General features: G+C 28.1%; 1 protein-coding gene and 1 long non-coding RNA gene across 4 annotated transcripts in view; one reads left to right on the top strand and one right to left on the bottom strand.

Annotated features, from left to right (window-relative positions):
* The window catches only part of LOC111620610 (folliculin-interacting protein 2-like), a 46,443-nt gene extending 41,248 nt beyond the window's left edge, over window positions 1-5,195 (bottom strand). Inside the window, exons 1-2 of the mRNA XM_023362576.1 lie at window positions 4,916-5,195; window positions 2,123-2,367 (exon numbers count right to left, since the gene is read on the bottom strand). Of these exons, the coding sequence (XP_023218344.1) occupies window positions 2,123-2,367; window positions 4,916-5,061 (391 nt within the window). The 5' untranslated portion in view covers window positions 5,062-5,195. The remainder of the gene's footprint in view (window positions 1-2,122; window positions 2,368-4,915) is intronic.
* Window positions 5,196-12,303: 7,108 nt separating this feature from the next.
* LOC111620596 lies at window positions 12,304-24,009 on the top strand. Of its 3 annotated transcripts, XR_002755937.1 has the most exons (5): window positions 12,304-12,939; window positions 13,223-13,447; window positions 14,738-14,884; window positions 19,272-19,327; window positions 23,609-24,009. It is a non-coding gene; the product is annotated as an uncharacterized LOC111620596 (long non-coding RNA). The 3 variants fall into 3 exon arrangements; XR_002755938.1 differs by lacking the exon at window positions 19,272-19,327; XR_002755939.1 differs by lacking the exons at window positions 14,738-14,884; window positions 19,272-19,327; window positions 23,609-24,009 and adding an exon at window positions 13,777-14,286.
* The last annotated feature ends 1,070 nt before the right edge of the window (window positions 24,010-25,079 follow it).

The raw sequence follows: 25,079 nt of genomic DNA, 5'->3' as shown, positions 1-25,079 counted from the left end.
GTAATGTGTGTGATCAAATATTATTATTATAAGTCTTCTCAATATAATTTATATATTTAATAATTATAATAAAATAAAATTTGTAATTTATTATAACAAATTGTGAGCAAATTATATTTCTAAATGAAACTAGTTAAAAAAAATATTTTATTATTTTTATTTATTCAATTTTTACAGTTATTGCTTACCAACATTTGATACTATGATAAACTGCTAAACCTTTTTTGCATTACTTATTTTAAAAATATCACACTTAAATATAATTTTCATAAACAAATTAATATGTTTATATATATATATATATATACACTAATTCAAAAACTATATGTGTACACACATACAATTTTTGAATTAGTGTGTACACATACAAACATACACAAATTCAAAAAATATTAAACAAAGGTAGCAATTTCCAAATTTCTATTCAAAATTTTTTCTTTTGACTTAATAACTTCAAAAAGAAAGAAAATTCATTCAATATTTTTTTCTTTCTTGAAACAAACATATTGAATGGAAATTGTCCAAACAAACTGCAAGTAAAAAAATGAAACACAAGCTTGTAGAATCACAATCAGAAAATATATTTTAACTTTCTTTTCTGTTCTTTCTATTAGTTATTTAGCTACGATAATGCTTAACAAATTCTTTCTAATCTGCTCTATTTGTTATAACCAAATAATTTAGTTCAGTTACAAAACTGTTTTCGATGTTTTCGATTATTTTTCCATCTTAATTTCCAGTAGCATTAAACCTCCCCTTGTGCTTTTATGCAGAATATTTTAGTGTTCGGTTCTAAGATCCTCTTAACGTGAGCAAATTTTATTTGTTAGTTCCATTTCTCAATTCCCATCTGTCAACATTCTCTCTATCCCAAATTTTTCCTTATTCTTTATTTGTTCTATTGTTCAATATGAAATAGTTCAGTATATATATAATTTCAGATAATTTTCATTAGCATTTGTATTTAACTGATTACATCTTGTTTCACAACTTTTCTATTTCCACATCAACATTCTGTTTTTTTGCTTCCAGCTTCTTTAAATTTATTGTTTTATCAAAAAATATTTTGTCTTAATTTTTAATCACAATCATTATTAGCTGAAATTTGCATTCAAAACTGGTTTGTTTATACAGTAGAATTCTCCCATTTTGTTTTACTTGGCATAATTTCTGAATTTATTTGAAAAAACAGCTAGTTAGAAAAACTTTGTCTTTATTTTTAATATATTTTGTAATATATATATATTTTAATTTAGGTTTTTGAACTTAATTCAATCAAATTTGTTTAAATTAAATTACTGATGATTAATATGCTTATTTAGTTTTGAGAAAGAACAATGCAATATTTCATAATGTTCATTAAAAATTAAATCTGGGTTATTATTGTACAATTCTAATAATTATTTTAGCTATTTTGATCATTTTCTTGGCCAGCAAATCAAAAATAAACTTAATATATAGATATTACACTATTATTACAAACAATATTAAAACTGATACAACATTCTTACTTAATATCACATGATGCTGTTATGATAATGTGATCACATGATACTGCAATATCATCATCAGCTGATACTGATTAATCTATATATAAATTTCAGTTTCTGTTATGAAGAAGAAACATTAAAAAATTTAGGAAACAAGAAACATTTTCATTTTCATTCATCAATTACAAATTTTCGGAAAAAAATGCCACATCAATACTTTTAGCGTAATCTCGACACACCTATTTCAAGTTAATCACAAGAAATGTAAATTTGAAATTTCCAATAGTTTCAAGGGCCTACTACACACAATGAAACCAAATTTAGTCGGGATTAGATTAAAAGAGAGATGCTTAAAAAACATTATATAAGAAAAATTATAATTTAACTATTGTTTTGGAACTGTTTTCAATATAAATGCCTTAAATACCCATCAAGCATTATATCATGTTAACTGTAAATTTAAAAAAATTTAAATTCTTGCACAACGTTAAATTTTCTTTCAGTAATTTGGCTGATCAGTTTGCTTTATAAATTGTTTTTTGTTACCATATGTATAAAATCTTTTTCGTATAAGTTATTAATAAATTAAAAAATAAAAGTATCCTTTAACAAGTAATACTTAAAATTTATACTTACTTCATCATTGGGTATTTTTAATGAATTCCTTTTTGGTTTTTCAACTTCTTTATTTACATTTTCTAAACTGCACGAAGAATGAGACCTTTTCTTTCTCTTTGAAGAAATGGAATTAATCTCCTTATTTTCCTTATCCCTTAACGATTTCGAATCAAACAATATTTTTCTTCCGTTTGAATCGGTCTCTTGAAATAAGATAACTCTTACTTGCTTCTCGCTGTTGAAGGGAGGGGATTTCCAACTAAAATAGTATAATTCTTTTATTAATCTCAACTAAAATCTAAATACAATAATAAACAGTAATGTGTGTGATCAAATATTATTATTATAAGTCTTCTCAATATAATTTATATATTTAATAATTATAATAAAATAAAATTTGTAATTTATTATAACAAATTGTGAGCAAATTATATTTCTAAATGAAACTAGTTAAAAAAAATATTTTATTATTTTTATTTATTCAATTTTTACAGTTATTGCTTACCAACATTTGATACTATGATAAACTGCTAAACCTTTTTTGCATTACTTATTTTAAAAATATCACACTTAAATATAATTTTCATAAACAAATTAATATGTTTATATATATATATATATATACNAAACTTATACAAGAATATTTATAGACTGTGATTAAATGAAATTAAAAATATATTAAATATTTCTAATAATAAGTGAGAAAATTTGTAAGTAATGGTTTGGTATTTATTATACAGGTTTGAATTATTAATATTTTTATCACACGATATCTAACATTAAATACTTATCATAATTCCATTATCATTTAAATTTTTATCACGGGTTTTTTCCAATAAAAATTCTGTTAAATTTCTGTTTGTGAATTTGATCAATTTCGTAATCAAAATTTATTTTAATTTCTTTCATTTAAATATTAATAAGCAAATATAAAAATTTATATTGTGTAACAATTACTTTTTAACATGAAAATATGCTTTAAAAATTTATTATTGAATACTAAAACTAGCATTAATACATGGAAAAACTGGATAAAATAAAATTAATTAAAATAATTAATGAAATTGTAATTAGTAAAAATTAAAAGATAAAGCAATAACTTAATCTATAATGAAAAATTAATGGATAAAATTTATCTGAAAAGTTACAAATATCTCAAAGTATATTTATTTACTTGATCCACTTTCAACAGAGACCAAGACAAAATTCCTTACGTAATAATCACAGTAACCTTTCTATCAAATAACTTTTTATTAATAATATCAAATGCTATTTAACACGTACAAATAAATTAAATTATAAATGTTTAAAACTTTAAATTGTAATTAGGTTATGTTTAATATTTCTCATATTAATGCAATTTTTTTTTTTGCATAATTTTGCGTAACAAACTTATGCATTTGTCAAAACCGCAAGTAACGATTAAAAAAAAACCCCAATTTATATTTAAAAACTTATATTTAACCGAACGATTCCGAGCTATTTGCCAATGCCGGAGTTACGTCACACTATCTGCCGCAAGTAGATCAAAAATAAAAAAATTAAGATAATTAGCATTTCAAAAGTACACGGTAAAAATAAATTATAAACACGTTCTCATCACATTTTCGTACAGAGGACCTCGGCCAATCGTCGAAGCAAACTCCCGCCACGTAAGTCTGACAGAAGTAGAACGGAAATCGATACGGCAAATTAATAGTTTTGCACTAACGCCATTTCCACGCGGTCTTAAATAACCAATATGAAGCCGGCGAACAAATTCGAACGTCCGGTTCGACGGGGGATTATAAATTCCTTTAAAGTTTAAAGTTTGGATTTTTAAATGCAAGGTTTACACTAGAAAAAAATTATTTTGCCAAAATTGTGGGTTTTGTACCAAATTTAAACAAAAGACTACATTCCAGCGGATAATACGAGATAAGTTTTAAGAATAAACATTTGTCACGAGTTTAAAAGTTGCAGAAATACCAAACACCAAACAAAAACAGGAATTGAATTTTGCAAGAGCCAAAACAAAACAGTCCACTTATAGAATAAGATACATAAATATTAACAGACGATTATACGTATAAAAAAAGAACCTTGACAAAGCAATCTTATATTTTGTCTAGGTAAATGTTGCATACAGATAAAGCATTATTTGATTAGCATTATTATTTATCGTAGAGTGCACTCGACGGCATCCCGTCATATGACATTCGTCACGTGAAATTTCACAACATTCATTATCGTATCCTCTCTCTTCCTCTCTCCGGGCAGCTTTTTATAAATATAATTATAAAGAAAATCGAACACGCTCCACTTAAAACAATCGACATATTTGGGCACGCGCTTACTCCCGTACCCATTAAAGAACGAAAAGAACATCACACACGACGTGACGTCACATTACACACGTCACACTCCTCATTCAAATATTAAACAATGGGAAGAAACATTTAAAAGAATTCGGGGCATCTTCGAGGTGTTACGACAACCTAAAAACAAAGTTTAGCCCTATATAAAGGTAACCTGGAAGGGTATACCGTTAAATATATATCACGTAAGTAAATTAAGAATTTAGGATAACGACCCAATTCGTTTTACGCCTCCGAATTAAGTCTCTTAAAGGGCGTAAATGATAGCAGATGGCGCAAAACACGAGGTAGATCGCGGGTAAATTCGTGACAATTTGGCGCCATAAAGTTAACATCGCGGTAACTATCGCTTTTGTTTAATTAACGCCACATTAAATTAGGTTAGAGTCTGGTTTCGCCAAACGTCAATAAAGCTTCGCAATAACCTAATTTCGTTACGATACAACTTACAATTCGGGGTTTTCCTCTTCCTCCATGGCTTCGTCATGGTAGGTAACGTCGTCTCCCGCTTTATTGGACGACAACACGCGAAGAACAGAGTTAGACGACAGAGCCTGGACGAGCCTTCGCCACAACACGACCACCCTCAACAACATATCACCTCGGATGCCATTACACAATTCCAATAAAAAGCACGACTAAGTATCGAATATTTCCTTCTCCCAGTCCAAACGGCGCTTTGCCACATCACGTCACGTGCATCGAGTAATGTTCAAAATGCTACGGCGCCTGCGCCGACTTCCTACACGAGCTCAACCGTTCACGTGACGGCCGATGACGTCGGCCTCGACGCGCGAACCAAACGAAAATTGAATGACTGACGTAACCGCGTAACTTTCGCTCCCCCTCGCGTTTTTTTTAAATTGTTACTCGTTTTTGTCCAGTTGGAATTTTTTCGGGTTTTTCTTGAAATCGTTCGATGCCGATGGCAAAAGTTTTAAGTAGAAAAATTATTTATGCGAATTATCCGTACAATTAAAATATAAATAATATTTTATTCGCGAATATAAAAATTTAAATCGAAAAATTTACAAAAATAATTTTTTTATTTTATAAAAAAAGCAATTATTTATGTCTGAATTTAACAAAACTTTATTTTGGTTATTACTTTTTATTTTAAAATGGAAAAAAAACTTATAAATTGAGTATAAATTTAAAAAAGTAGACGTATAAATATAATCAGATTCACGTGTACGGCGGATACGGGGCAATATGCCTAACATATGTTTTATCGACAAAGTATTTTAAAAATTATTCGGATATTTATAAAATTTTATAACAATAAATGAATAATCTGGTAGAAATTTAAAAAATATATTAACAAAAACCGTTACGGTTTGAATTTACGAAGGGTGCGAACCCCGGACTTATCGAAGGACGTCGGTTCGTCCTTCGTAAGGTCGAACGCAACGTATTTAAATTCTTCGACCCGTTTTCTTTTTTTATTAATCGATACAATTAATTATTAAGCGAATTATTTACGCTTTTTAAATATAATTTGTCGGCGTAACAAATACGCAAATTCCATTAAACTCTTATTAGTTTACAACGTATAATTGAATTTTTATGATAATTATTTAAAATATAATTAGGATAAGAGATAAAAAAAATAAACACGAAAGTTAAATTACGACAGCTGATAACCTACAAAAATAATAATTAAAATGGTTACAAAAGAGTAAAATGGTTACGCGACCTTTTTTCACGTTTGAAAAATGATTTTCTTAAAAGTTAATTATCATCGGATTTGTTTAACAATTGTTATTTTCGGTTTAAAAATTCATTTTTTTAAATAGAATTACGTCACGGGTGGATGTAAACGAGGTTAAGGTGGATAGAACCCCTCCTTAGAAAGGATGATAAAGTATGTCGGATGCGGAATGCTGGATATAGAACTGTCTGGAATGAGAGGACAGGGCGAAGGAGAACGACTTAGGAGAATGGCCAAGGACAGAATATTATGACGCATACGAGTGAACAGAAAAATCGATTGTAATCTATAAAATTACAGAATAAATTTTCGAGTTTTAAATATCTACTAAGCGGAGTGAAATTTATAAATAATAATAATTATAAAAATAATTATTATTATTTATAAAGTTTTAGGAATAAATTGCCACTAGACAAAATGTTGATTTAATGTGAATATTTTTATCCTCATAAATAGATGAATACGTTAAGTATTTCTTTTATAGACGGACGTGCGCTCCAGGAATTTCGAGATTACAATAAATGGTATTTTTGCAAAAAATTCAATAAAAATTGATATTTATTCCGTGTTTACGCGTTACTTTATCGCGCGAATCCGTTTTGAATTGGTTAATGAGTAATTAAGTTAATTATTTTTCGATTTTTCGAGTTAGTGAATTATATTTACGTGGGAATGAAATCCTTACTCGCATCGAAACTTACACGAAAATAATTGCAGTTGCGTTTAATTAAGGTTTACGCGAGCTTAATACATAATTAATCACGAATGAAAAGAGAAAGTCGTGTTTAAAAATAAAGTAAAAGTGATAAACAGAAAGAGTTAATCTTCATTACCAACTATTGTAATGAGGATTTGTTCTCGATTTAACAATTAAGCTTTGTTGTATCCCATTAATTTATGTTTTCAACATTTAACCTTGCCGATTGTCAATCTTGATTCCGTTTTCTGGGACGTATGAACGTAAATTAACGAAATTATCCAATTACAAAATTAAATTCAATGGAGTTAATCCTCTATAGAAGGGTTGATGAAACCGTGATCCCAATTTCGAGCGATTAATTTTTCTGAATATTTAATATCCTCTTATTAAACGAATACAGTAATACCTTTTTCGTAAGAAAATCTTTCATTTGAATAGAAGAATTTAATCGTAATAGATAAAAACTTGAATCACTTCCGTTAATAAAGGTGTTAACGCGATCGACTTAAAGACGATTTTATACTAATTAATTTGGCTTTTAATGACTACATGAACAGCTATTCGAATTACAAAAAAAATCATTTTAGCGAAGAAATAAATACCGAGCTACACCCTCAGAAATGTTGCCGACGAACCAATTCGAATATTATATACACGATTTAATTCTTCGAAACATGTTATATATTCAGAATTTTAATAACTTAATATGTTCGACCGATTTCTTTTTGTACGTAAGAGCTTACAGTTTGTCTCCCACCTCAAGAAGACAATTAAATAATTCAAATCTAGATACAGCGTTTTCCCAATTAGAGATAATGAGTATTTGCGAGCTTTCCCCTTAAAATTATTAAAACACGGAACCCTTCGATATCTGCGAATTAAACTTACAAGATACTTCTTCGGTTTAGCGCCACACCCGATTTAGTTCCAGTTTCGGAAGCGGCGGGGAGGGGAAATGGCAGCCATAAAGTTTTGATTACTTTCTTTTCTTACAATGATCCTATTTCTGATTATTTTTTATATCGAATAACTATCAAATCGTGGTCTAAATTATACAAAAATGGTCTTCGGTGCCCTTTTAAGATTTTTATTTTTTCCATCTTTTGTAACGGTAATTAACGTTTATACACTCTATATTCTATTGTCTATAGCCTATATTAAAATACGTGTTGTTATCGTATTGTATCGATATACGCGCTGTTACGTAAACTACTGTTAGTTTTATGCGTTCGTCACAAAAACGGAAATGTATTTAGCTGTATTTTATTACGAGTCAAATTATATTGTATCTGTAAAATATAATAAAATATACACGACTTGTATGTACGGTAGGCGAGTATCGTTTTTATATGCAAAGATATTAAATTTCAGTGGGGTGTGCATCCTTTGTGACACGTGAAAAAATAACTCGGGGTTATATCCTTTACGAAATTAATTTTCCATAAAATTACTTATTATATACAGTACAATTAATTAACTATTTCAATACAAAAATAGACTACTTTTTGTAAACGAAATCAACAAATGAAATTTGTCGATTCACTTATCTATAAACTGTAATTTGTTATAACGAATTTAAAAATTGTGACTCAATTGATAAAACATTTAAGGTATTAGTCGACATTTTTGAGGTTCGATAATTATAAAAAAAAAACGTTTATTTACCGACGTTATCATAAAAATCATGAGATTATTATCGTTGATTTATCATTCATCTTATCCGAACTCAGCCCAATTCGCATGACTGTTATAAATGTGACATCATGTTATTGTTCCTTATCCATAAAATAAAATCGTGACCTCCCCTAACGATGGCGTATCTTCTCGTGACATTCTAAATTGATTTAATCCGCAAATTTGTTACGTCTTTCCAAATCCAGCAAAAATTCATATGACGTTTAGTAATGTCAATGTAATTGTCACCAAATCACTCCAATGTGTCGAAACAATTACGCAGGATCCGTAGTTATAGAAATATTTTTAAAATAATTACTCATAATCGTAATTTGTTTAATTAAGTATTAAATTATTTTAAACGGATATTTATTGCAATTTTCTACTTTCAATTTTATTGTATACGCTAAATTACCGAACGTTCGCCTCTGTAAACACGTTTCAAATATACTCGAGAAGGTAAAATCGTAGCAAAAAATTTCATTTTATAGCTTATCAATTATGGTTTTTTTACACTAATGTTTGCCTTAATGACATTTTTTCGCCTTTCGATTTAGTATAATTTACTTTTAATTACGCAATGCGGCTTTATCATCGGCAATGAGATAAGTTCGTAGGAAAATAATGCTAATATTTACTTATCAAAAGTTACTTCTCTTTATAAAAAGGATAGCTTCTTGTAAATTTAATTGTTCTTTAAATAAGTTTTATACGTTATTGATATTTTTAAAAGTTATCGAGGGTCCCGAATCAATAAATAACTCGTAAAAATGCAAATTTCGACACGTTTTGATCGAAATTCAATGTTAAAAATTAAGAGCATTAAATTTAAATCGAATTAATACTTCTCGGAATCGGAAAACAAATAGAATTTTTGCACGCTCATTGTCATATTTTCTTTCTCGATCGAGACTCGTAAATCTTTATGACGAAATACAATAATTTAATTTAGAAAATACTTTCGTTTCTTTAATTTTTTATAAATGTTTATTCCGAATACGGAATTATCAATCGTCGGACGTTTTATTTACAATTTCTATCTCGATAATAAACGTGTCGTGACTTTCAATTTTAATTAATTAATAAATACAGCATTTTGAAAAAATGTTTGCTAATTAACGGAGGTGTTGACGACATCCGGTCTAATTTCCGGAATTTTTTCGACGATTAAATGTTTGGTAGCGTTGTAGAAGTATTTTGTGTATAAAAGTTTTTACATAGGTGCCTCGAGACGTTACACGCTTCTATATACTGCGAGCAGTCATACTTACTTGTTAGCTGAGACATCTCCATTCCATTATGTTCTGTACAGTATGTTCGTTGCTATATATTTTACTGTTTATCTATCTTTGTATATTTGCTCAATAAGGGAAACTCTGACTTTCTTTCCCTCAAATATTCCTCAGCAATACGGTCGTGTCAACTGATATGTTTTTACCACGCTAATCTTCACTTTCTTAATATTGCATTCATGTTCTTTGTTCTCCAATTTTTTTTTTCCAGATTTTACCAAATATCTGTATTATTTGTCAAAACGTAAAGCATATTAATTCTTTCTTTAAACATAAGAAAAATTATAAAAATCCTCTTCATTTATTATATAAAAGTCTTGTTTATAATTCATTTCATATTTGTTTAGTTAAAATTTTTTACTTTATTTCTAAACCTTTATTCTCTTTTGATATCCATTTTCTTAAAAAATTTTTTTCATTAATTTTCATTTTTCAAAAAATTCCATTAAAAATTCTTTATATCGATAGTTTGAACGATCATACAAAGAAAATGTTTAAAAGATCACAATCATTCTTCTAAAGAATAAAAATGATTGTTTTTTTTTAACTATCCACCCCGAAGGCATCAAAAGGGTTTCTTTCAGAAAGCCCATTATGGGTTTAATCGGGGCACCAATGGGGCGACTTGGTGGCGAAGGTCCGACATATCCGGACGGACAACAACCGAAAAATTTCCGGAAATTTTTCCACCCTCGATTCCCAGAGCGGTAGGCTGCTACCTTAACCGCTCGGCCATCCAACTGTCTATTAGAAACGTGTTAAAGAAAAACGTCGAATTGTTTCAATTTTTTCAACACATTCTGGCGATGCAATAATTTTTCATTGCGAGAATGAGAGCCAGGTAAACTGGATCTCATTTCGAGGAGCTATCCTAATGAATCTGTAAAGACTAAAGAAATATGAGATTGTAAGATCGAAAACAGTGAAAAAATAGCTTAAAATAATGAATTGTTTTATTTATTACCGTGTAATTGCAATATTTTAAAATAATGATAATTTTTTCACGAACATTTCACTATTGCGAGGTATTCTCGAATAAATACATTGCTATAACAAATTATTAATACTTCAAAGTGCGATTTCGAAATTTCCTGATTATTCCCGGACAGTTAGAATTTGAGGCGTAGTTCATTATGCCTATTCGCTTAGAACAAGATACACGTAACCTCGCGATAGCTTTGCGAGACCTTCCTGGCGATAACACCATCGAGGTTACTTTATCTGGCCCGACATTTACGAGAGCCTCAAACATATAAGTGACTCGAACTATTTCTTAACTTCCCAGGAGCTCTTTACATAATTACGTGAAATTATTTTTGACTTATAGGCATTAAACTGGAAATTTAGGTCCAATATAAACTCTAATAGATTAATTAAACCGTTATGTACAGCACTGTACATGAATCTATGAAAACGTATTAGAGTCTATGGATAGAAAATATTTAATGATGTTGAATATAACGAAATTATTGAGTCACATATGATTTTAGCTCATCGACGATCCGAGATTACGGCTTGGTTCAGAATTAATTTGTGATACGTAATTTAATATTTTACACGCGAATTGTTATATCGCGAATCCTCCAAATTCACCATCGTTCCCCCATAGAAATCCTTCACGAAGATTAGCATAAACACTGTAATATCAAAACTAATTTTATAAATTACGATACTTTGACACACTATAAATGCAATATATTATATTAAATTAGAAAGCTTTTTGAATCTCGCGAGTTTAATTCTCATTAGAATTATCTAATCATCAGAAACCGGATAGCTTTGTCAATACAGGTGGATCGTATACCAAGGTAATGAGAATAGATAAAGTACTTCCATACGGAGCCTGTCGTCTCTGCTTACGTTATTGGTTTTACAAATCGAAATTGCCATATTATAGTTCTCACAAGAACGGTTTTAGATACAATTGAGTAACAGAAGCGCTTCGAGTCCACTACAGAATCATTGGCATTTGTGTAAACGATTGTTGAAAGGTGGTGTCGCTACCGATTTTATTGCCGCAAATGATTCTACAAGTGTATTGATCTTTGCACGAATCACACGGATAGAGTAAAACGTCAGGATCTTCGCAAGACGCGATAGATGAACCACGAGGTGACATTTGAAGAATGTGACTTACGAGGTGTTTAAAAAAAGATATACATTTAACTCTTTCCATTCCGTGGGCACCGAGAGGGCCTTTTTAAGGGCCAATTACGAGTTTGGCCGGGTGACGAAGCACGGGGCTCGACCGATGTATATACTTTTTCTCAAATTTAAATATTTAAAATTAGTAAAATAAATTTATTTTTTATGAAATAGAAAAGAAAAATTGTAAATGAGCATAATTCATATAAAAATCAAATTCTACAGTTTATTAAAAAGCATTATATAAAACATTAAAATTACAGTTAAATTAACAGTTATAAAATAATTTTAAAGTTTATTATTATTTTCTTGTCTTTCTATTATCGAAACACTTCCTTAAATAGACAAAAATTACGAGTACAACCACGTGCCGTATTTTCTACTCGATGACGTCAATGACCGGAATCTATCGCCCACCAATAATAGAAAGTTACAACTAGAGGCCTTCCACGTGGTCTCCATTATTAAATTTGTCAATTGGATCCGTATCCGTTCGTTGTTATCGTTTGTATATCTAAGAAAAATGCAAAATTAAGTTAAGTAGGTTTTTTCCCTCAGACGTTTGGGTGAAAATGTGCGTTATTATAAATTTCGTCCATGCAATTCACGGAATATTTATTTCTCGTCCTTATTGCGGGACTGAAAATTTTGATTACATTTTTATAATTTCTAAAATTCATTTTGTGATAACGCTTTGGATGAGTGGCACAAACTTTGAATTGCCATCAGAATTTGTAAAAACAAAATTGGTTTACAAACTTTCGATGTAATTGTAGAGTGTCAAAGGAAGTTTGTAGCTGTGTACAAAGCAAGAAGATTAATTTTGTCTGTTTTTAACCGTTTAGAGCTCGACCCCTAGATCGTCGGAAACGAAGTAGAGAAACTTTTTATTTTGTGCTCGCTCTTTACCAAACATTTTGTAGACTGTCAAACGATGACAAGTAATAAACTGGTAAGGCAAACAATTGAAAAATACAAATTACAAGATCCTAAACTATGTATTGTGATATACAGTAGATAATCAAACTGTATTCAGATATTTAAAATTAATACTAAAATAATACATTAGTAGTAAAGATGATATTTAATAAAGTTATTGTTATACTTTTCATTCTTAATTAGCAATTTATGTGCTGAAAATTATTTATTAAGTACTGGTGTATATATATATATATATATATATATATTTTAACAAATTGTTATTTTATAACATTTCATTATTATCTTGATATAAGTGCAACAGAGGGAAGAATCAGAAGATGCAGAAGTTGACCAAATTGAGAGATAAAGGAATATCCAAATTAAAAAAGGCAGAAACAAAGGAAATTGTAAAAAAGATAGTTGAGGCAGAAATACCAAGAACCTGTTGTATAAATCATTTACAATGTTTACTAAAGCATTTTTGAGGAGTTTTATATAACAAAATTTTTAAGTTGTCATCTGTTTAAACTTTATCTAAAGTAAGTAAAAAAAAGCCATTCATATTTTAATAACAAATTTGATAGTATTAAATAAAATAAGCATTGATAGTATTCAAATAGTGAAATAACTGAACAAACAAATGATAATGGCAGATAATTACTGATGTTATAAAGTTACTGTGTGTTTCATATTTCAATAAGGAAATAGTAAAATTAGAAGTACATTATCTTAAATTTATATTTGAAAAGATTAAAAAAGGATGAACATGCAATAATGTAAATCTTCATGTGTTCAAATAGTGATGAAATTATGTAAAATAAACACATTTATACTGTATATGCTAAAGTATTTTTTTATTTTTATGTAGAAAACAGCTTTATGATCCAATTGTAGGTCTGAGAAGGGACATGGAAAGTTTTCTTGTTTCATTTCTAAAAAGCTTGCATTGGAGAGATAAGAGAGTGTATCTGAATTCCTTTATCTAAGTGTATAGTTCCTGTATGAGAAAATCCATAGTTTAATGTTTAATTTGGTGCCCAGAAGGGGTAACCAAAACATTTGTCACTTAAATGTTATTCACACCTGTTAATTGGTTGTGAGTCATATGTTTTATATATATGTATTAATAAAAAATATACCAAGAAGAAAACAAGATTCAATTAGTTAAATAGTTTCAATAAATGTTAATAATTTAAGGAATAAAATAATTCATTTTTTTAAAGAGTAAAATTAGGGAAAAACAAAGCTTGCTAATGTCTTTTAAAAAATATAAACAAAAATGCTGATATTTTAAAATTATCAAAGATTGTATTTTAAATGAAATGTTTTCAGTTATTTTCAGGATTGAATGGTTTGTTCAATGCTGAAAATAGACAAAAATTAGGCCACAACATTTCTTTTAGGTAGTAATAGTTTGTTTGGTGTGTCAATTTTTGGTAAAACTATAACTACAGTTATATTTACATTCTAATAAAAGATATACACTAACTCAAATTAGCATATTTTTACATAAAATAGAGAAAAAGTAAATTTGACTATTAAAATTATTTTTTATTTTTATAAATTATTGTTAGAAATATAAACAATTCTGAAACAGAACATAACTTTCTTACCTTTTTTATTTTGCATTTTTCCTTTTTAATGTTGGAATGTTCAATTTTGTTGTAAGGAGGAAGTAATCTCACCCTTATAAAATTATAGTAAATAAATCAAATTGTTAGTTTCCAGATTTTAATAGATGTTTATAAATATTCAAAAATGCTTGCTTAATGGTTTGTTTGGTCTTTTCTATAAAGCTACTTAATTTTTACTCAACTTTATATTTTCAGAATTAATTCTATTTGTTGTCAGAATGGGTATTGATAGGAGCTTTTGAGAAAGGAATTGCTACATCTTAAGCAATGGAGTTTTATATTTTTTTCCAAAAAATTGTCTCGAGAAGTCGAAGAGAGGAGATTTAGAAGTGCACGTATAAAGTAAGATATTTATGTTTTAGTTTTATATATGTAGATTTTATAATAAGCAAGTCAATATGTGTAAGAGAAATATTTTATTTGGCACATTTGATGACAATTACAATACATTGACAATTTTTTCAAATAAATTTGACATTTACATAAATAAGCTATTGCACATAATTATTTTAAAACAGTTCTGTTTGCCCAGTTTAAATTTTGATGTTCACCAAAAATACACTGGTATTTTTCACATTTAATTAAAATTATCTTTCATTAAATGTTTTAAATTAATATATTATGATAGTTTAATAAGTGGACAGATCCAGAGGAATGTCATTACTTTTAAAATTTTTGTTTCAAAATCAGAAATTCATAAAAGTAAATTATAAAAATCATTATATGTATTATATTCATTACAAAATTCATCATTTGAAGATAAAACTATAATAACTCCATCAATTTAACATTTATAATAAATATAATTAGTCCATGTTATGTATAACAAAACTCTAGTGCAGTACAGTACAATTAATGATACATGGAGATTTTTCTTATGATCTAAATAAAATTATCATATCTTTAAACTAATTTTTGGAGATGGTCTCCCTTTTCTGAAGTAAATACCACAAAAAAAATCAAATTTTATGTATTAATACTGAATTTATTATATTAATATATTACTGAATGTATCATACTAATTTATGTGTACTGTTGTTAACCATAAATTGAAATCTTTTTTCTATTTTTTTCAGTTATTTAGGATCCTTAATAATACTTAATAATTTACAAAACATTAAAAAAAAATATTCTCAGTTTTAACTCTTCTAAGAAATTGCACATATCAATCATATGATAGAAAAAACAAAATTTATGAAAAGTAATTTTTGTCTTTAAATACATTTATGAAATTTCAGAGAGGACAAATTGAAAATATTCTAACATTATTCAGTTTCAAATAGAAACATAATAGAGTTTTCATAAGTAATTTATATTAATAATATACTTTTTGGAGAAACAAGAAATTATTTTTAATTTTTATTATTTTAATTATTCACCGTCATATTGCAACACTTGTAATTTTTTGGAAGATTTATCAGATTGTAACAAGTGTCAAGCTTTCTTTATGTTTTGATATTTACAGAATAAAACTTTCAAATATTCTTCCTTAATTTAAAAATTGAATTGAAATTTTAAAGTTTAAACTACTTTTAACATATCGAAAATGCCAAAAATTAAAACATTCTAAACTGTTAAAACAGGCTATCAGTTTGTTATTATTTTACATGTATTATACAGAGTTGTCTCAGTTATTTGTTAATTTTAGCATTACAATTCAAAATTTATCATTTTGCAGAAAAATTCTACCTTTGATTATAAGGTGCTCCACAAAAGTATAGAACTGCTCAAAATCTTTTTCTTTTAATGATAGAACATGCACTAATAGATTTTTTTATGCACAATTCAGCACCTAACTTATAAAAATATAATTTTAGGAAACTAATTTGTGGCTAACTGTGGAATAGTGATAAAGTCAATTTAGGTATACTGCCATATAAGTATAGAATTGTCATATTTCTTGCAAGTTTTAAGTGTAAAAGTGTTTTTTTATCATGCTTTGTGGTAACCATTTAACATATTTTGAGAAAGGGCAAATTGTAGCTTTGAGAAGCACTGGTTTAAGTCATCAGGCAGTAGTAAACAGCATCATGTGTTTGAAAAACATAGTTTAGCATTATTTGTCAAATCCTGCAAATTATGAACCAAAGTGTAGAAGTGAACATCCTTCAAAGTTTACCCTATGAGACCACAGATGAATTATTAATGCAGCCTCTAATTCCACTGCATCCACACGTAAAATTTGGGACAATTTGGGTATTCAAGTACAGTAAGACCCTGCTTAATGCTGATTTGATATAATACCATCTGTTTGAAGTCTAAAAAAAAGGCTCAAAATTTACGTTCATTTAAATTATCACAGCATTTCATTGATTCATATATAATATGATTATTTATGAGCACGAACCAATAAGAGAAAGGTATACTTTCTTTAAATCTTGAAAATTTTGGAAAAATATAACATCATGGATGCCATAGGCAATATCAACTTCACTTGGCAAGAATTAACTGATAAATGCACAAACAAAGTGTGGAAGAAGTTATGACAAAGTATCTAAGAATTCTCAACAAGAAGAGCCTATCGCTGTATCATTAGGTTGACCAAATTGTCAACCTAATTGACAATTATTGAGGAGTTACCGTAGGTTTCTGGTGAGAGTTTTACCGACAATGACCTTCAAGAACTGGCAGAACAAGGAATTCACATAGAAATGGAAAATAGAGATTCTGAAAACAAAGAATCCAAAAAATTTCTCTACAGATTTCCTTAGTAAAAGTTTGGTAACGATAACCGAAATCGTTGATAAAATTGTAGTGAATGATCCAGATTTTGAAAGGAGGGCAAAAGCAAAATGAGGCATTTTGGATGAGATCTTCTGCTACTGACATTTGCTTAAGGAAAGAAAAAAGCAACAAATGAAACCTCTTGACTTTATTGCAAAAAAACAAGAATTTCAGAAAAGTCAGGAACTTCGTCATAAAAAATGAACTATATATTTCTGTGTGCATGTTTGTGTGTTATTTAACATATTTTTACAGTGCTGTATCTGGGCAGGTGCAACAGGTGCACCCGCACAGGGCCCACTTGGAAGGGGGCCCAAAATGCATGTATTTGTTTTATTATTTTCCCAAACGTAATTAATTAAGGGTCTCTTGCACAGGGCACTGGAAATGGCTAGTTACGGCACTGTATTTTTATATTACTTTGTATAATAATATAACTTAAAATTAAAGTAAAATTTGTTTATTTTTGGTTGTGTGTTCCTCTATCCCTATTTACTCTATGTTAAAATGACCTCGTTTAACACTGTTTCATTTAGCGCTTTGTCATCTAGGAATACATCCCCCTGCATTAAGCTGGGTCTTACTGTACATCACGAAACTGTTCAAAGGGTTTTACACAGCAAGAACATTGTTCGGTCTCGAATGAGAAGTGACTTATCTCTTAAGCCTGAGCACAAAGCTGCACGACTCGATTTTTCTAGGAAAAATAATGTCACTCAATGGAATAAGGTAAGTTTTTTGTTTCGTTTAGACCTATTGTGCTAGCACAAAAAATAATAACCTTTTCGTCATACACGTATTCTTTTTGGAGGAAATAAAATTAATTTGGATGGGCCAGATGGTTTAGCGTTCTACTGACGTGATTTATGAAAAGAGCCCAAGTACTTTTCTTGAAGAAACTTTGGTTGTGGGAGTGTTATGGTTTGGGGTGCATTTTTACATTGGGAAAATTGGATTTGGCATTCGTTACCTGTTGCATGAACAGTGTCAACTATCAACAAGTTTCGGAGAACAAATTGCTGCCATACAAATGTAGATTCAGAACAATTCCTATTATTTTCCAACAGGACAACGCATCTATCCAAGTGTCACAATACACAAAACAGTGGTTTGAAAAACGGATTGGCCAGTTCATTCTCCTGATTGCAACCCTATAGAAAATGTTTGGGTGATCTTGGTTGGTGGAATTTATGACCAAAATTTTCAGTATATCAATGTTGAACATTTAGATCAAGCAATTGTCACTTGAGGCGTTGATCATAAAAAACCTTTTTGATAGCACGCCAAATCGCATTTTCGATGTTATTAGTAAAAGCAGTAAAGGCAGTGACAAATAAATGACTAAATTAAACTATTTTGTAGTATTTAATGCTTTTTGCATTCATTTGCTGGTTGATTCTATACTTTTGTGGTGCTTAAAATTAGTTTTTTTTTTTTACAATTTCTGCTGTTTACTGCAATATAGAAAACTTATGAGTTTCAACAAATTAAGTTTTCATAAATCCTGAACAATATAAGAAAGGTAGCTACATCATATGTGTAATTCCTAACCTTCATATAGTAAATTTGCAATGGTTCTATACTTTTGTGGAGCATCTTATTATCATATCAAATATATGTTTAGATTTTGTGTCCAGTGTAAGATAAGATCAAACCTTTAATGTCCAGTACAGAATTTTAGAATAAACAAACATTTCTGGCTACTGTTAATAGTTATCAACAGATTACATGTATAAATCCTATAATTCTAGAACATGTTTTCTATATTATTTAAATAATTTGAAAATTTTTTGATAAGACATTAATGACACAGACCATGTTCTAAAATTGTGGAATTTCAACATGTGATCTGATGATGGTTACTAAAAGTAACCTAAAATGTTAATTTTATAAATCATTTGCCAAACATTAAATTTTTAATCTTATATTATCATCATGACCACAATTACTTTTTAATGAAGAAAAAATAAATGCCTATTGTTTAATAATTTTTTTCTAATTACAGTGAAGCATCAAATATCTGGATTTGGCCATCAAAAAATGAATATTAACCTTTCAAAGGTAACTTCATTTTTTGTGCTCTAATATTCATTCAGAATTTGTATATTTTTAAATTTTTAAATTATGATTAGTGTAATTTTTGTTAAAAATATAGTGGTTCTGTAAATTATACTTGGAATCTTTACAAGTATTCCTACATAAATACAACCTCACCGTAAACTGGAAACGTATATTTGCAAATCACATCTAAATTCAAACTTTCCAGCAAATAAAAGTAAAAAAATATAAAGATCAAACATTTTTGGCCACTAAATGATTGTTTTAGTGGCCGAAAACGTTCGATCTTTGTATTTTTTTACTTATTTACTGAAAAATTTGAATTTGGGTGTGATTTGTGAGTATTCCTACATTTCTTGCAGAATACTGGCTTGAAGTTAGAACAACTAAACTTGAATTACAATATTTAAAATTTAAAATTTTAAATATTGTAATTAAATACAAAATTTAAAAATTAAAATGCAGTACTTGGAATTTACAGTACTTAAAGTGATAGTTTTCACATATATTTGAAAATCTGGATGGGTCTGGCCCCAATTAGTTCATATTTTTGATGCTTCATGGTATATTAATGAATTTTTAGCAAATAAATTAACCTGTTGTTTTATTTTGTTTGTGAATTATTAGAATAATTTGCATTATTTTCATGTATCTAATCTGTTTATAAAAGAAAACAAAATAAGTATTTAATGATGATAATTTACATGATTTACAAACAAATATTTTATAAAATATGCTTGTCTAACATATCAAACAGTAACTAATATATCCAAGTAGTTATTTTGTAATTATAAATGAACGTATGTTTTTCTATAAAATTCACGAGAGCTTATTTTACAAATATAATTTTTTTAAATATTGTAAACTTGATAATCCAAACCAATTTTTTTCATTTTTCCACTAAATGTTCACAAAAAACAAAAAATTATAGAATAATTTTTAAAAAATACATCAAACTTGTCTGTAGTCTTTTTGATCCACTTTTCTTTGTGTACAAACCCGCTAATCTGAACAACTCTGTGTAATAATTGGTTTGGATTTATGAGAGTGCACTGTATATTTTTACTGTATAAATAAAATGAGAATTAACAAATAAATTAATATATTCTATAAATATGACAAAATAAATAAATTTTAATTAATTAATTGAGTTAAAAAAACTCAATTAATTAATTACATATAAAATAAAAACTATTTATATTTCTTAATATAGAAATGTGCTTAAATATTCATGTATATGCCAGTATGCTTCATTTCCAAAAATCTTGGAACACGAAGAGTTAAATTGCTTAATTACATATTAAATACAAATACAAATTGCAATTGATATAAATTTCAACTTTTCTAAGAGTCAAATAAGTGAAAAACATTTGATTTTAATGGAAACAATTAGTGTTTAATTCAGATATACTTATTATTTCAGTATAATGTTACATCAATGATATATAATATTAAATATTTGTTATATATAAGAGAAATATAATGTGTATTCAAAATATATCAAATATCCAAAATTAGAATATAGAATGTTGGCAAATTTTATTTGAATCTCCAGCAAAGATTCGTTTTTAATTTATGATACTTTATGGATAGTTGAAAAAAATATCTATAAGATAAATGTGAATATTAATTCCTTGGTCATTAAATGCAATTTGAATTGTTTACAATAAAATGATACAGGATAACATATTTGGATATAGGAGATTTAGATATTGACAACTGCAGATATTATTAGAGATTTCTACACATACATTTATTGGGATAGAAAGAACCTGTTAATTCACAGTCAGCTATAGTTTGGTGGAATTTCTCATTATTCTTTGAAATAAATTCTTAATGAAAACAAAGTTCTATACAGAAAGCATACATTTAAGGTACTCAATAACTGTGATGCAAAATTTTATAACCCATTAATTAGAGATGATTATAATATTCACATATTTAATTGTTGAATTTACTTTTTTGGTTAGTTTCATTAAAAATATATATGTACTGTTTTGTTGTTTACACAAAGTTCTCTGCTTTAGATCAAGATGAAAAATTCATCTAAACTCTAATACATTTTGGTTTTCCAGCTCACCAACACTGTTTGTGACAGAAGTTCAGAGCCGGCCCTACCATTGGGCGAACGGAGCAGCCGCTCTAGGCGCTAAGTCCTAGGGGGCGCCTCAGTGGTAAAGAAAATTAAAGGGTATAAATTAGGGGCAGCCAAGGGGGTGCCATAATAGGATCTCGCTCCATCCTGAAATTCGCCTCGGGCCGGCACTGCAGAAGTTTAATATGGATTCTAACAGCACATGTAAATATATTTTTTATCTTAATCTCCAAAAAACACAGAGAACTGCATTTAAGAAATTTAGAGAAATAAAGATTTTATATTGGAAGAACTTTTTATATATATGTGTAAAACATTATAACTTATTATTGTCATTATAGAAATAATTGTTCTAAAAGGTTACAATGATGTCTGTCTTGTATTTTCTTTAGCTCTTACTTTGATTTTGTATGTACTGTACAAGCTCAGTAGTTTACCTTTGAAATAGGGATAAATGCATAATAAATCCTATCAAGATTTAATTTTCTATTAAATACTGTACCTTATTAACAACGATATAAATTATTTCCAAAAGTCTTTCATTAAAAAGACTGATTCTAGAATTCAGTTATAAAGACTTATTGTTTGAAAATTTTTAATTAAATTAAAATTGATTTTTTAAAGATTAAATACAGTATATTGTAATACTCATTTATCATATGTTCTAATTAAGATCACAACTGTGATTGAACTTGATAATTTCATAAAAGAAAATTGAACTAAGGATTAAAAAATTGTGATGCTAAAATTAAAAATTCAACAGGAAATATTAAAGACCTTTAAAATGCAAAAAAAGCTTGTTTGAATTATTTAAAGTATACAACATGTTTTGATAGAAAATCAATTTTTAAAATTAATTTTTGTTAGAATTTGGCCAGTTAAATTTTATATTATCAAATTTATCACTTTAGGTAGTCTTGTTACAGCTCGTCATAAGTTTAATGAATTTATATTTCATTAATAAATGCTTTAAGAAAAAAATAGATTTATTCATGACTCAAAAATGCAATTTTTACATTTTGGAGGAGCATTTTACAGTTTATGCACAAGGGCTTTTTAAGAAATTTAATTGCATGTGCTGCTTATTATAATGTCAATCAGTGACTCCACATTTGTCCACTGTTTCATAGTTATAAATATAAATCATAAAAAAACAAATAGCACCTGATAATTTTATTAAAATAATTCTATTCATTTTTCTGTTTTTTATTAATATTATCAAGCTAATAGAATGAAAATTTATGAAATGTTATTTGAAAAATTTTAATTTCTTTCCACAAAGAAAGCTTTTTAATATAGTAAAATAAACTAAATATAAATTGCTAATTTATATTAATGCTGCATTTTAAATGGTTAATGTTTTATAGTATATTTAAGATAATTATATCTTTATGATATAATTTATGCTTAATATAGAAATGTGCTTAAATATTCATGTATATGCCAGTATGCTTCATTTCCAAAAATCTTGGAACACGAAGAGTTAAATTGCTTAATTACATATTAAATACAAATACAAATTGCAATTGATATAAATTTCAACTTTTCTAAGAGTCAAATAAGTGAAAAACATTTGATTTTAATGGAAACAATTAGTGTTTAATTCAGATATACTTATTATTTCAGTATAATGTTACATCAATGATATATAATATTAAATATTTGTTATATATAAGAGAAATATAATGTGTATTCAAAATATATCAAATATCCAAAATTAGAATATAGAATGTTGGCAAATTTTATTTGAATCTCCAGCAAAGATTCGTTTTTAATTTATGATACTTTATGGATAGTTGAAAAAAATATCTATAAGATAAATGTGAATATTAATTCCTTGGTCATTAAATGCAATTTGAATTGTTTACAATAAAATGATACAGGATAACATATTTGGATATAGGAGATTTAGATATTGACAACTGCAGATATTATTAGAGATTTCTACACATACATTTATTGGGATAGAAAGAACCTGTTAATTCACAGTCAGCTATAGTTTGGTGGAATTTCTCATTATTCTTTGAAATANTATATGTATATATACAAATTTTGTAATATTTGTTCATTCCTTTCTCTGAGTTGTTAGTTTGAGTAAAAGCTTGTAAAAGATTCCATATTAAAATTTGTTATACATTGTCGTTAGAAATGAACTTAATAACAAAAATAGTGTATTTTGTACCCAACAGTTATTTGGCATGAATTTCGTAGAGACAGCTCCATTTCCGACATTACAAAAACTAGTCGTACAGCAAGATCTGCACAGATAGAGCTTTGTCCGTTCTCCCAGAATGATGCAACCTTCTTCACAACGTTTGCTGCAGTTTCTTTCTACCGACCAAAAGGTGACTGGTTGACCTTCCAGGTTATATTCAAATTTAATAACCTGCTCGATTAAAATAATTTATGGTCGAGAAATAAAAAACGAAAACAAACGATTATCGAAAGTTATTACGACGTAGAAGTCAAAAGAATTATTTGAAATGTTATGTACTTACCGTACAAAATAATTCATTTTCGGAACAAGAACGTTTAAGTGAATGTGAATAATTATTTGGTAAAGTTCTGCAGTTTTCTTTATCGTCTATTGTAGAACGAGAGCTTATTTTACAAATATAATTTTTTTAAATATTGTAATTAAATACAAAATTTAAAAATTAAAATGCAGTACTTGGAATTTACAGTACTTAAAGTGATAGTTTTCACATATATTTGAAAATCTGGATGGGTCTGGCCCCAATTAGTTCATATTTTTGATGCTTCATGGTATATTAATGAATTTTTAGNATATTTATTATAATTAATAAATAAATTCATTTTGTAAAGGAGGTCATATAAAGAATAAATCAGTGTGTAGACAAATTTCAATATCAATTGACCTGTTGAAATAAAAGATTTATTTTGCACATTTGTTTAAGATGAGAATTCTGTATTATCTGTCCATGCACATATTTAACATCATTACCTTTTTGCAGCTGAATATAGCTAATTTTGAATTAATATAATATCAATATACGGTACTTTGATGAAGTGGCAATATTATTAGACAAAAAAAAGAAATGTAATCATTCTGCACGTTTATATTAATCTGATTTTACTACATAAATATTTGATTTCTTCAATTGAAATGTAGACTCAGATGTCCAATGCAAGTATGTGATTTATTGTACATGTAAGGATTTGCAGACACAGTATGCTTGACACTGAACAACTTGCTCACTCATTCAGAGGTATGCTAACTCCACCTGTACCATTGTGTTCCATTGTCAATGTTGTCACTACAGTCTGTGTTTCATTGGAAGGAATTAAATCAGTGGTGCACGCAGACTACGAAAAAGGGGATGGCACAAGCTATAAAAAATGGCATCGTACATTATGCAAGGAGCTTCAAACTCTATGATTCAGTATCAGATCAGTGCTCCCACAAGGTGATGCCAGTTGCACTCTGAGCTAATTTGACCTCGAAAACAAGGAATGAGATTTTGATGAAAATTGTATGGTCAATGGACAAATATTGTTCATTAGTTTCTTTTATATTTACAGAATAGGCTAGAAGCCATGAATTTTCTGTTGTTTGGGGCCCATTTGAGATTAGGAAAAGGGTAATTGAGACAAAAAGAGGAAGCACATGCCCTAAGTGCTCCAATATACAGGCACCCA

This window comes from Centruroides sculpturatus, unplaced genomic scaffold, assembly GCF_000671375.1.
Source record: "Centruroides sculpturatus isolate CEXI.00-Female unplaced genomic scaffold, Cexi_2.0 scaffold137, whole genome shotgun sequence".
NCBI classification, from domain to species: Eukaryota; Metazoa; Arthropoda; class Arachnida; order Scorpiones; family Buthidae; genus Centruroides; species Centruroides sculpturatus.
This window is presented reverse-complemented; position numbering and strand designations above follow the sequence as displayed.